The sequence below is a fragment of the Terrapene carolina genome, unplaced genomic scaffold (assembly GCF_002925995.2).
Source record: "Terrapene carolina triunguis isolate 2854851 unplaced genomic scaffold, T_m_triunguis-2.0 Scaffold236, whole genome shotgun sequence".
NCBI classification, from domain to species: Eukaryota; Metazoa; Chordata; order Testudines; family Emydidae; genus Terrapene; species Terrapene triunguis.
The window spans coordinates 12,338,921-12,352,589 of NW_020664587.1; the positions used below are offsets into that span (position 1 = coordinate 12,338,921).

General features: G+C 53.5%; 1 protein-coding gene across 3 annotated transcripts in view; it reads left to right on the top strand.

Annotated features, from left to right (window-relative positions):
• Positions 1 to 2,412: 2,412 nt before the first annotated feature.
• Positions 2,413 to 13,669, top strand: part of BSDC1 (BSD domain containing 1) — a 14,710-nt gene continuing 3,453 nt past the window's right edge. The window contains exons 1-10 of one of the 3 annotated variants that reach the window (XM_024199296.2): positions 2,413 to 2,436; positions 3,301 to 3,361; positions 4,935 to 5,051; positions 6,055 to 6,222; positions 6,765 to 6,819; positions 7,583 to 7,698; positions 8,755 to 8,823; positions 9,113 to 9,194; positions 9,992 to 10,546; positions 12,629 to 12,732. In XM_024199296.2, coding sequence (XP_024055064.1) covers positions 2,426 to 2,436; positions 3,301 to 3,361; positions 4,935 to 5,051; positions 6,055 to 6,222; positions 6,765 to 6,819; positions 7,583 to 7,698; positions 8,755 to 8,823; positions 9,113 to 9,194; positions 9,992 to 10,546; positions 12,629 to 12,732 — 1,338 coding nt within the window. In that variant the 5' untranslated portion in view covers positions 2,413 to 2,425. Of the gene's footprint in view, positions 2,437 to 2,722; positions 3,209 to 3,276; positions 3,362 to 4,934; positions 5,052 to 6,054; positions 6,223 to 6,764; positions 6,820 to 7,582; positions 7,699 to 8,754; positions 8,824 to 9,112; positions 9,195 to 9,991; positions 10,547 to 12,628; positions 12,733 to 13,669 lie in introns of those variants that run through there. The other 2 variants (XM_024199295.2, XM_024199297.2) reach the window with 2 other exon arrangements.

The following is a 13,669-nucleotide window of genomic DNA, read 5'->3' on the forward strand; positions in this document are numbered from 1 at the left end:
TGGGTTCCTTTGCAAGGTGGGGGAGGAAGGAATTATTTCCTAAACTGACCTTTCTTAGTTTTGTTCGGTTATTTGTGGTGTTGCGAGACAGTTGTAAATGCAGCCAGCAATTGTGACGGACACATAGAACTGAGTTAGTAACCTTTCCAATGTGTGTGTGTATGTGTGTAAACTGGTGCCAATGAAGGAGCAGCTGGGGATGAACGTATACTGTATATAGGGGCATTTTGCAGTTTGCTCTGTAGATTCCCTGGCCCTCTTTGCTGCTTTTCTGGTGCCAGGACAGTGTGTGAAAAAGAGAACCCAATGGAGATGAGCTATTTAAAGTATCCTTTTCTCTTTTTGAGAAAACCTGGGATGCTGCTTCACAACATTTGTGGGGAGGGCAAGATACATCCTGTCTTCATATTTTGCAGAGGTTTTTTCCCCCCAGCACAATATGACCATAATTCTTCCATTTTATGCTGCCTCAGACTGTTCCATCTTGGGGCACAAAGTTAAAAGACTTGGTCCCAACCCTTAAGAACATAAGTGAAAAAAACCCACTTATGTTCTTAACCCTTGCAGGCTACTGCGGCTGAACTCAACAAAGTATGTATGTATGTGAGAATGCATTGGACAGTTGTGCCCAAGTGATGAGAACACAGCAATGGGGCTTTCTGGACACAGTGACCACAGAGCCATTTCCACTGGGCACAATACTGAAGCAACCAGAGAATAGCCAGTAGGTCACATCAAAATTGGTCCAATCACCACTGCAATAGAAATGTTTATGAAGCATCATCCGTCTCCCTTTTCTCTCTCTCATTCCTAGCCCAAGATCCCAAGTGTCCATAAGTACAGGATGCAAAAATTCTGAAACCAAAAGCCAGATCCTGAGACCACAAACACCCCAACTCCCACGCTCAGCACTTCAGGATCAGACATCAGGCCCTTCATGAGGATGCACTGAATAGGAGTATTTAGTGAATCAAACATTTCGTGGGTGCTGGGAGGTTTGTCTTCATCACAGCCTCACTGTCGGGGGTGGTTTTTCTAGGACTTTCTTTTCACTCAAGGTTGTGCTTCTGAGCTAATTATGAGGACCACAGCTGTGCTCTTGCTGACACAGAAGCACTGCCATTGAAGTCATTCCCCTGAGGGAAGATGGAACATGAGGTTTGCCTGCAGCAAAGAGAGAGAGTAGAAAGCTGTACAGTAGAAACAGCACAATCATCACCACCAACATCCTAACGACCTCTGGCAAGCTAGTTCCTGTGGGGATGCTCATGCTGCTGGATTCCTTGTTGATTTTGGCAGCTTGCTGCTGTAAGGAAGCCCCCATAGCTGGGATCATAGCGGTCGCTGCTCAGAGGACGCGCACTCAGCTGTGGCCCTAGCTGCCTGGCCCAGAGGACGCTGCTGAAAGAAATCTCACACTGCCGGAGTCCTAGATAATGCTGTGACAGATCAACTTCACTCTACCAGTAATTATGGCCTATATAAAGTTATATTACTGTTAAGCAAACGAGAGAGCTAAGGTGGGTGAGGTAATCTCTTTTATTGGGCCAACTTCTGTTGGTGAGAGAGACAAGCTGACCAATTTACACAGAGCTCTTCGGAAGCAGATGGTAGGAATACCTGAGCCCTTTCTCTTTAAGCCCAGGTGTAGAGGGGACAGGCTGACACTGCCAGGTGGGACAATTAACAGGCAAAAGCAGGGTCCTTATGTCAGAAGAAACAGCAGCCAGCCCCGAGAGGGGGCGATATTAAGTGGGGTACCAGACAAGACCGGCCCCTAAGGCTGTTCTCCCACGAGACGGGATTCCCCTGGGGAACGGCTTGAGAAACCAGCCTGGCCGAGGCAGGAGGCTGAGCGTTACCCCACCTCTGCGGGGACCCCCGGGGGTGTCTGTGATGGGAACAAACCAGGCAACACCCCCAGAAGCGGATCCGCGCGGGGTCCCGCAGCAGGGGGCTGCGCCAGGGGCTCCCCGCCACAGGGCTCGGCGCAGCGCTGTCCGGGGGCCCGGGAGCCCCAGCGGGGGTGGGGAGGGGGGACCCCGGGGCAGCGCCCGGCGTGGAGCTGGGCCCTCAGGGAGACGCCCCCCACCCCCCGCTACAGCACCGGGCGGCCCCAGCCATAGGTGAGCGCTGGGGACCAGGGGCCCCACCTCCCTGGGGCGGCCGGGCGGGGGTCGCAGGGCCCCAGGCTCTAGCTCCCGGGTTGGTGGTGGCTAATATTGAGCGCTCGATCTCTCTTGACCCTCAGCAGCCGCCGTACCCGTTCCGGGCCGAGCCCCGCATGAAAAAGGAAGTGACGTTACCGCTGCGGTGCGAGTCCCGTGACCCGCCCCCACTGGGCTGTGGCTAAAAATAGCCCGCCCAGGAGGCGGGGCTTCTGGCGTCAAAGGTCAGTAAATATTGGTGACGTCAGGCGTCCAAAATGGCGGAAGGGTGAGAGCAACGCAGAGCGGGGGGCGGTGCCTTGGCGGTGGGGGAAGGGAGCTGAGGGGGGCGCCCTAGTGCGGGAGGGGCGGGAAGGGAGCTGGCGGGGTGGGGGGCAGAGGGGTTGGGGTGGGAAGGGATTGGTCTGTACGTAGAAGGGAGTAGAGGGGGGTGGGAAGGGGTCTGGTTGTGTGAGGTTGGGAGGCAAGGGGGGGGGGGAAAGGAGCTGGCGGGGTGGGGGGGGGGGGGAGAGGGGGGGGGAAGGGAGCTGGCTGGGTGGGGTTGGTGGGTTGGGTTGAAGGTAGCAGGGAATTTGACTGTATAGGGGGAAGAGTGTTATGGTGTGGCAGAAACCATGGGGAAAATGGAGAGTGTGTCTTGTGATGGGGGTTGTGAACAGGAGAAGCTTAGAAACATGGTCTGGTTAAAATCCTATAGTTTAAAAACCAACCAAGCCTGCCCTCCTCACTGTTACTGACTCTCCCTGAGATGATTAAACTAAGGGGGACTGACCCCCCTAATTTCCCTGCTTCCTTTTGGGGTTGGGTTTACTCTGCAAGTCAACGGAGATGGCTTGGTTCATACTGTGGGTCTTGTGCCACAGCCCAGGGGTGCAATGTTTGGGCTGGAAATGCTGCAGGGATAGTTTGCATTTAATTTCAACTCTTTTGGAGCTTAAACCTTTGAAAGGAGAGTTGCTGGGTGGGAGGGGTAGGTTCTCTGAAGGCCCAAAGGGTTTGAACACAGAGAAGCGGTGGCTGTAGCTCATTCACATGGTGGGGTATGTATGTATGTATGTTTTCATGGACTCCTTGGTGTGAGTTTATAATGTGAAATTCACAATTTCAGCTTCATATGTTTATCCTGTAACAGGGAAGATGGAGGCTGGTGGAGAAGCTGGTTGCAGCAAAGCTACCAGACTGTCAAAGAGAAGGTAGGAGGTTGCTTGTATGGAACAGGACAAGCTATTGCTTAAGGAAATCTTGCATCTTCCCATAGAAAAAACACAATCATTTACTTGGATTTCTCAATCTTCTTGTGGGCTCTTCTGTAACCTGAGCAGACCAGGCCTAGTAAGGAGCCTCTCTTAGGGTGTTTTCTGTTTTGCTGTGTAATCCTCTTTCCTTTGGAAATTCTTCCTGATTTCTACATTGTCTTTTAAAGTAACCTATGGGGCTGAGTCATTCTGTGAATGCCCTTTTCTCCCAATGGATTGTAGCTTGGTGTTTAACATAAACTGGGCATTAGCCATGATGTAGGTATTATCTTCAATCTGCCTACATGCTCTCTGTTGCTTTCTAAAAATGCACTTCTTAAGCAACTGTGCAGCTCTGGGGTAAGGCAGCAGTATTGCAGTGCAGAACTTCATTCCGTCACTTATGATTAGTATAAAGTAAGCTGTGAAATGTTGGTTGAGCCCCTGATAGCAGACAGTGTGGCTGCTCTGCAAAGATATGAATTATCTAGTGGCACTTAACCTAAAAGGAGCCGTTGGACAACAGCCTTAGCCAAAATTTCCCTTCTTAACAACATTGTGTGAGATGCCCTGTACTAGTCAGTTGCTGCAGTTCCCCCCAGAGCTTGATGTTATGAGAGGCTTTGGCATCCTTTGGCATGGAGAGTCCTGTGTAAATGTAAAGTGTTATTGCTCTAATAAGGGTTCAGTTCATTACTTCTATGTTACCAACTATTCTTGGGGAAATCTGTTTACTGGAAAGTCTTAACTTATTCAAACAGAAACCCTAACCCTAACCTCAGATGTGAGCTGTCAAAAGCCACTTGCAAGCTTGAACTACATTGGAGTTCTAGATCTGCACTTTGGAAAGGCCTCTTGTACTGCAGGCAGTGGGAAGAAGAATGCCCAGAGCATACTGCCCCCCATCGCAATTCGCAAAGGCATAAGACTGAGACGTTCAGCTACACTAAGATTGAAACTAGGCAACGTGACTCATCCATATATTTGCAGCTTTTGTTCAAAGGCTATTGGAACAATAATAAAGGAGCCAAGAAAGTGTGTATAAAAAATAATCCGATCGCTTTGCTACATCTAAAGTTATCCCTGTAGATCTGTGCACTAGTGACAGCTTTTATTAAGGCCCTGTCGGCACTATGGCATCGATCACCTCTAAACAGTCTGGAAACGTGATTACAGCATTGCTGTTAGAATGTGCGCTGGCGTGTCCATGACAAGTAAGGAGTCAGGTTTTAGCCTAATGGTCTGCCAGGGTTAAAACGTCATTTTTCTATCCGCACTGGCAAGAAAGGAACATGTTGTAACATGGTTTGGGCATAGTTGTGTTTCCCAGCTGTGTTGTAAACATGACTATTTCTGTGGTGTTGGTAGGGCCTCACCTGCGAGAGCCCTGTCATCTCCATATACGGAATAGTCCCTCAGGTTAGAGGCCTCTGTTGCTCCAGGGTTTGTGATGCCTCAGATATTCCTAGGGTGAAGATGGACTTGTGTGAGAATCCGAGGTTGATATACTTTATGTCCCTCTGTCTTGTAGTCCACGGAAGCATTGGAGTTCATGAAGCGGGACCTGACTGAGTTCACCCAGGTGGTGCAGCATGATACCGCATGCACTATTGCTGCCACCGCCAGCGTGGTCAAGGAGAAACTGGTTGTAAGTAAGAGCAGGCAAGACACGATTCTGCCTCCTGCTCTCATTCGAGAGAGTGGAGCTGGCTGTCAAACGGGATTCTGGCAGCACACAGACTTATCCTTTCAGGAAATGCCTTTATAGCATGACCTGAATTCACATCGCTCTTGGACTTTGAATTTGAACTCTCTTCCCCAGTGCAAAGTATCTGTGATGACCCTAAGTGATTCCCTTGTTATGGCTGCCAGGACTGTTTGATGTCAGTGCCCCATTCACAGTTGTCAAGATGGGATGGGGCAGGTGCATGCTGTGACTCCCAGAAGGGCCAGTTTCTTGCCTTCTATTTGTGACTCTCAGGGCGGGGTGCCTTTTGGAGCCACAGGCCAGGTTTCTGCACAGCAGTGGCAGATGTTGCAAGGGGAATCCTGCTGCTAATTTCCATTTGCTTGGGGCTGGGGAAGCTCTTAGCTGAGAGTGGGACTGTGTGATTTGGGGTGGGAGGAAGGTGGGATATCTAGTTGGATCTGAATTCCCTGCTTGGAGACTGGATGGAACTAATTTCTCCCCTGCCCTCTTTGGTTCCCCATTCTCTTTGCTGTTGTGAGGCTTGGAATCAGCTTCCCCCTGTGCCACTAGGGAAAGGCACAGTATGTTCTGCCTAGGCGTCGGGATAAGCCTGGAGATGGGTTCCCCTTTCCTAGACCCAAAGGAGACCTTTGCCCTGCACAGCTGTTACTATGACAGCACAGCTCCCTATCCTCTCCCCAAACCAGCCACTCCTACCCGCCCCACGCCCATCCCACAGCCCAGACTTGTTCCCTGCCTATCTGTTGCCATCACCTCGCCTAACCACTCACCACCACCCCCTCATCTCAGGCCAGCCCGGACTGCGCAATCCCCCACTACCACCCTTTGAGGAGAGGAGAATTGTCTCTCTTTAAAGGGACACTGACGCTGGAAAAGACCACATGGGACTGTCTCCAGGCACCATTGTTTAGATCATTCCCTTGTCTTTCTCTTTGCAAAGACGGAAGGCTCCTCGGGCACAACTGAGAAGGTGAAGAAGGGACTCGCAGACTTCCTGGGCGTCATCTCGGATACGTTCGCTCCTTCGCCAGATAAGACCATTGACTGCGATGTCATAACACTGATGGCAACACCCTCTGGGACTACAGAACCGTACAACAGCACCAAGGTATGTGCCGAGCAGTGTTCCCTCTAATTTTTCCCATGCATGGGTGGAATGAATTTTGTTATGTGCACCAATATGGAGATGATGTGTGACACATTGGTGCATATAACAAAATTCATGTGCCGGGGATGGGGTTGAGGGGTTTGGAGTACAGGAGGGGGCTCAGGGCTGGGGCAGAGGACAGGGCCAGGACTGGGTTGGGGCCAGGGAGGGATGCCTCTCCCCCGGCCGCGGCAGGTCTGGGCCGGAGCTGGGTTGGGGCTGCGGGAGAGGAGCCTCTCCCCTGGCTGTGGCAGGTCCGGGGCTGGGGGAGAGGCATCTCTCCCCGCCGCAGCCCTGAGCGCCTGCGTGGCGATTAATGGGCTGCTGCGCGGCCGCGCAGTTTAGAGGGAACTTAGGTGCCGAATGCCCCTCACTGCCTGCTCGGTGGGAAACGCCTCAGCTCCCACCAGGGATGTGTGTGACAGACCCCCCTTCATCACTGGGCTCAGCCGCTGCCCCTCATGCTAATGGCCGTCCCGTCCCGTGCGTGTGCTCTCTTGCAGGCTCGTCTCTACACCCTGCAGTCGGACCCAGCAACCTACTGCAACGAACCGGATGGTAGGACGAGGGCTGGGCTGCAGGGGGACACATTGAGGTGTTAGCGTGTGTGGTGTTTGGCGGGTCTCAGGGTTGGGTTCCCTGTAGACGTGTGCCCCCGCGACAGACCGCCACCACAGCTGGCTTCATGGGCTGCTTGTTGGCAAAGAGGCCACGGCAACTGAGTTAACTTCGCAGCCTATGAGTTGACCCTGCCCAGGTGTGGCTGAGGCTCCATGCCCTGTGCTGTGCGGGAACCTGCGGAGCTGTTGCCTGATTAACCTGTTCTGGGATTTTGGAGCTGGGAATCCAGCAATTTGCATTGGCAGTTTGCCAAAGAGTGAATGCTGAGCCTCTGTTCCAGTAGAGAGACAGGGCAAGGGCAAGGCAGAGCAAGTGATGTGTCTGAGGTGGGGTGGGGTGTGGGTGGGCATGGATGCAACCCACCCCCCACCTACCCGATGTGCAGTTTTAAAGGGATATTGTCAAGGGCACTTCCAGCTCCTCTCATTCACCTGCTTCTTGTGGGCGGGGGCTGGCTACGGATCCCATCAGTGTTTCTGCAGGAGTATGCACCTTGGGCTCCTTAGCCAGTGAAGTGTGCTTCCTGCTCCCTTCCTTAGGACTCAGGTTGTTGCCTCTGTGATGCCCCTTGCTGTCTTAGCCTGACCCCTTCACTCCAATGGCATCTGATCACACCAGACAGCATGTTTCCCCTTAACTCCCTGTGTTTCTGTCCCTGTCTCGTTTGTTCCAAGGACCTCTCTCTGCTTCCCCCATGCAGGCCCCATGGAGCTCTTCGAGTCCTGGCTCTCGCAGTTTAACCTGGAGGAGAAGAAAGGGGAGATCTCGGAGCTGCTGGTGACCAGCCCCTCCATCCGGGCTCTCTACACCAAGATGGTGAGGCGCTGCCTGGCTCCTGCACTCTCTCGTGGTTGGGCAGGCTCAGACCTGCCTGAAGTCTCCAGCGTGTGGGAGGCAGGGGAGATAGGAGGAGGAAACTGTACTCCTTGGGCTCCAGGGCCTGGGATGGAGGGGGATGGCAACATGCTTTAGCCAAGCAGGGCAGCCTGTGCATCTTTGCTGCCAAGTAGCTCACTGGGCTCTTCTCTGCCTGTGGACTGCAGCATCGCAGGTCCAGAGCCAGTTGTCATGTGCCGCTCTGGAGCTGTCTGGCCTCTGTCTGTCTAAGCATCTTGGTGAATTTTGGGTAATGAGTCTCCAGCAGATGTTTGACAGCAAGTCATCTGCATCCTGAAAACGCAGGTTGCTTACCTAGGGCACAGTCTATCCCAGGAGTGGTTGGAGCCAGGGGAGTATGGGCACAGTGGCAAAGTCATGGGGCAGTTGAATGAGCAGAGGGAAATCAGTGTTGTCTAGTGGTTAGAGCAGGCAATTGCGAGTCTGGATGCCTGGGTTCTATTCTCTGTACAACTGGTTAAGCTGCCCCACCTCTGAACGGAGTGATGGTCAGCCCAGGGAGAGCGAGCAGTTGCTGATGTTGGTGGATTGGCAGCCCTTGCCTGAAGTGACTCAGAATGGTGCCTGGTGATCTAATAAGAGATTTTGAGTATTGTCTTATTCAGGGAGATGGGATTGGGATACACCGAGCAAGGACCTGTGGGTGGGAGCAGTGGCCTAGTGTGGGAGCCCTGGGTTTCCCTGCTGTTCTCTCCCCAGGTCTGCAGGGCTGGGAGCGTTGAAGTGATGCAGGTGGCCTGTCGTAGGTGGAAGAGCTGCTCACTAGCAACCCCTTTACTGTGGCTGCTTCATCAGTCAATGGATTCCAGTGGGAGCCCCTGGAGTTGTTCTCTGCCAGAAGGATAAAGGGTTTGCAGTGTCAGGCCTTGCCAAGAAGGCAGAGGAACCCCAAGGGGAGTGAGGTCAGAGACTGCAGCATCCCCAGGCCCTCCTCACTGAATCCTTCCCTCTCTTCTTTCCTTCCAATGGTCCTAGGTCCCAGTGGCTGTTTCCCATTCCGAATTCTGGCAGCGCTACTTCTATAAAGTCCATCACCTGGAGCAGGTAGGTTCGGGGGGCGGGAGGTCTCCCCTGCAAGGAAGCTAAAGTGGAGGGTGCAGTGTGGTGAGGAGCTGTGCGAAGGGGCTGTTACTCAACATGCACCCTCCGATCAGAGGGAGAGTTGCCATCCCCTGAACAGCAGCAGAGAACTGGGCTCCCTTCCCCAAGTCCCTGCCATTAGTGACAATGCTGTAAGGAACTTGCAGGGGTTGGAGCGCTGCACACCAGGGCCGGGATCTGGGAGGAGATGGTGTGGGCGCAGCTCCTGATTGCAGCTGTGATTTCCCCGCAGGAGGAGGTTCGGAGGGAAGCTCTGAAGCAGAGGGCGGAGCAGAGCGTGCATCATGAGGAGCCAGGCTGGGAAGAGGAAGAGGGTAAGTCAGATGGCAGGGAAGCTGTAAGAGAGCTTTTGAGACCCACGGTGGATTTGGGAAGAACGGGTGCTGTAGAATGGTTCCTGCTAATTGTCATGAAACCAGCTCCCCAGTCCAGCTGAAACAGCCCCTCCCCCCCATGGACACTGTCTGTATTCGGCTTTGTGGCGCAAAATAGCCCACTACCGCTATCGGCTGCACCATGCTAACGCCAGTGGGAGCCTTAGCACGGGCGAGGTGAATGCTCCCAGCACCACTGTGCTGTCTAAACCTGCTCTGAACAGAGTTGGAGGGAAGGCTGGTTAAAACGCTGGGGCTGCCTGCTTTATAGGTGTGGCTCCTGTCACAGTAGTTTCAGAATGCTTCCCAAACCTCAATGGTTTGATCCTCTCAGCTCCCCTGTGGGATCATCCCCAGGTTACAGCTAGGGAAGCCAAGGGACAGAGAGACGAAGTGACATGCCCAGGCTCACACCGGAAGTTTTGGGATGGAGCTGGGCATTGAGGACTCTCTCCTGTGTGCATTAGCTCCAAGCCGGGCCTGCTGCTCCAGTGTGCTGCCTGTACCAGAGCGCCCACTGGCAGGGAGGCTTAGCGGGGCCTATCCCCAGAGTGGGCTGGGGGGGAACAAGCGGACTCGCTAGGCTGTGGTGCTGGTGCTGCTCCCAGCAGTGGCTGGGGGCTCTGATGCCCGTGGTTGGGGAGGGAGGTGCTCCTTTCAGCAGTTGTTCTCTGCCTATTTGTGCTTCATACAGAGGTGCTGAAATCCTTTTCCACTCTTCTCCCCCCCCCCCCCAGAGGAATTTTTGGGGATGTCGCCCCTACCTTGTGTGAATGTGAAATCTCCAGAAGAGGGAAAGCAAACATCATCAGTCCCTGCAGCAGCTGCTCCCCCGACCCTGGAGGGAAGTCCCATCCCCAGCATAAAGGAGCCAGCAGAGGAAAGCTGGTCTGGTCTTGCTGCAGTCCCAGCCCAGGTGACCCCATCTGAGAGCAGCGAGAGTGTCTCCCTTGTGACTCAGATTGCAAACCCTGCCTCTGTGCCTGATGCACAGTTACAGACTGGAGCGCAGCTGTCCGGGGCCAGGGACCTCTCCCAAAGGTTACTGGAAGCTACTTCTGAAGAGCAGGGCTCCCGGCCAAAACCAGCAGAATCTGCACATCCTCCTACAACCACTCGGGAGCTGGCAGTGTCTTCAGAGCAACTGGGCTCTGCGGGGCTCAAGGAGCAGGCAGAGAGCAAGCCAACGGCCCAGATAGAGACTCTGAAAGAGGATGGGCTGACAGATTTACGAGTCTTTGAGCTGAACTCCGACAGCGGAAAATCCACTCCCTCCAACAATGGGAAGAAAGGTGGGTAACTGCTGTCAGCACTGGTCCCTCACCGGGGACCCTCCCCTAGGGAACAAAGCTCTCAGGGGTATGGTGCCTGATTTATAATGGACACACTTTATTCCTCTGTGTCGTGGGTTCAGCCTAAATGGGCCTTGAGCTGTGACTCCTGGGTGAAAGGCCTGTGAGCTGGAGAGTGCGCTGAACTGGTGAGCTGTGTCTGATGATCCCACATTGGGAGCCTTTGATTATTCGCGTTCCGTGTGTTGCTAACATAGCCAACCCCCAAGCTATACCTATCTATACATGCCCCCACAGGCAGATCCTGTAGTGGAGCAAGTTCTAGACCAGCCAAGTACATGATTTCTGCGTTGGTCCTGAACAAATCTTTCCCAGCTCGCTGTCCAAAGCATACCGAGGGGCGGCTATGGATTCTCTGGCTTTGTAGTGACTGTAGGGAGCTCTGGGAGGGGGAAGGGTGCTGGATCTGACCCTTCAGTGTGATGAAGGGTGGTGGGCTGGATTGCCTCACTTCTCATTTAGAATCAGAAATACACAATTTTGCCACTTGGGGGCATCAAACTTTGCAACTCAAGTTGTTGACAATCTGTGGTCAGGGTGGCCTGGGATCGTGGTGTAGCTGTGGTTTGTTCTGAAAGCCTTAACTCTGCTTATCTCTTTGAGGCATCTAAAAAGCCAGAGTGCAGGGTCTGGGGCGTCAACAGTTAGTGATGGTAAGAGTCTCGGCAGCAAGCCAGACACAGGCATGGGGGTACAAACACCACCCTGAAGTGAGCTGCATGTCCCCTGACTGTGTTGGCCTGGCCCTAAAGGTACTGGTGTCACTGGAAATGCCTCTGAGCTCCAGGCAGCAGACCCTGGGAAGGAGGCTTAGTATGTTAGATGTGGGTTTATACTGGGGAAGGGAGTCAAATTAGAAGAAGAAGAAATCTGAGTTTCCCAACAGGACACAGTAGGGCACCCTCTTCCCCTCCTGGCCACCCCTGGGGCTACAGAATGCCAGGATGGTGGCAGGTACTTGGTGATGGTGTGAAATTCTTCCTTCCTGAGAGCCCCCATCAATAACCTGGCCTCTGGTCAGCTGGGAGGAGCCCTCTCAGCCCAGAGCACACGGGGGAGAGGGGGTGTTAGCCAGGTCATGGTAACGCCAAATGGCTGTGTAGCTCTTGTCCCCTTTTACCCGCTGCATTTGCTCTGTGACTAAAGCTTGGCTCTTGTTTGGGAGTGGGGCTGGGCAGAGCTCCCCTTTGCTCTCACCCCCCAGCAAACAGAAGTGACTCCGAACACAGCGGAAGTCCGGGTCCGGTTCGGCCCAGACCTACTCCCTACCCTCCTCCATCTGCCAGTAGTGAGCTCAGGAGGGCATGGCAGATTTTCCCCTCCTGCTCATCTGGCTTCTTGTCTGCCTCGTAACCTCCTTGTTGGTGTCTCACTGATGGGTCAGAAATCCACGTAAGCAAACGGTCAAGGAGCTTGTCCTCGGCATGCATGTGCTTTGAAGAGGCTCCACCTGGAGACCCTGGGCACTGTCGGTATCATCTGGGCGTTTGCAAAGACTTGGTCGTGTTCTTTTACCTAAGGTTCCTGATGGTTAGTGGTTAGTCAAGCCTGGAGGTAGATGGCCTTAGCATTCCTCAATCTTGCTGATATCTTGTGGCTAGGTTGAGTTGGATTCTGTGTTACTTTGGGCCTGCAGATACCCTTTGGCATGAGCCAAGTCTTCAGCTCTCAGAACACCTGAGCCAGGAGACCTTGTCTGTTTAGTGGAGTCTGGGGTCAGCTGCTTCAGGGACCCTGCTTTGCCCTTACTAACATTGTGCTGGGGAATAGCAGGGCCAGAGGAGGGGAGGGGCCTTTTCGCTAATCCCAAACCTTGGGCCCCCAAAGCTGGGGCAGTGAGCTGGCAGGAGCCAAGTAGGATGATCTTGGGCTGATGAAATCTGCTTCACTCTAAAGAGCCAGGGACCCTAATGTAAAATATTTGAGAAACGCAATGCATCATCCGGTCCCACCAAAGCCTTTAGAGTTCCCATTTGATCTCTGCCTTCTAGAGGGCTTAACCTCAGTGTCATGTGATTTCAGGCTCCAGCACCGATATCAGTGAGGACTGGGAGAAAGACTTTGATTTGGACATGACAGAAGAAGAAGTGCAGCTGGCGCTCTCGAAGGTGGAGGTGTCCGGAGAGGTAAGAGACACAGCGCGCTGGGCGGGGCAGTGCTAACTTGGTGGAAGATCCCTCCCAGAACAGAATCCACCCTGCATTGTTGTTTTCAGAGGCTTCTCACTGCACCTGTGCATGAGCACTACCACTGTTGGGAGCTTCCCGCCTGGAGTCAGCTGCCAACTCCCTCTGTCACAGAGCTGAGAGGAGAGTGATCCCAGCATGTAGGAACTAAGGGGAAATCCCTGGGCTTCAGAACAAGGCCCATCCTCTCTGCAGACAGCAAGGCAGTGCAGCACAATGTGCTTTAGAGAGCCACGGAGTTTGCTGCTCTTCTTGCCTCTCCTCCCAAAGAGAAGCTGGGCTGGGCAGCCAGTAGCAGCTGAATAACCGGAACTCTCCGCGCTCCAGCTGTGGGGACCCTGAGCACCATAGAACAGCCTTGCGGGAGCCAGATGTGGATCTGGGCTCTTGCCCACAAAAGACATGCAGGGACTAGCTAGAGAGAGGGAGGGGATTAACCCTTTAAACCCTACTAGGACGGTTACTGAGAAAGGAACACTTGTTTCCCAGAACAGTGAAACTAGAGCAATCAAGGTGTGTTTTGTCTGCCAGGCTTTGCACGGACGTGGTTGCCTTGTCTGGACACTAAGGGCTAGTCTATGTTACTGCGCTACATCGGCGCAGCTGCAGCGCGTCTGGTGAAGACGCCCTGTGCCGACAGGAGAGCGCTCTCCCATCAGCATAATTACTCCACCTCAGCAAGAGGTGGAAGCTATGTCGGCAGGAGAGCGTCTCCCACCGACTTAGCGCCAGTGTAGACAGCGCTTAGTTCGCTGTAACTTGTGTCGCTCTGGGGGGTGACTTTTTCACACCCGTGGGCGACGTAAGTGACATTTATCAGGGGGTAGCCGTGTTAGTCTGTATCTACAAAAACAACAAGTAGTCTGGTGGCACCTTA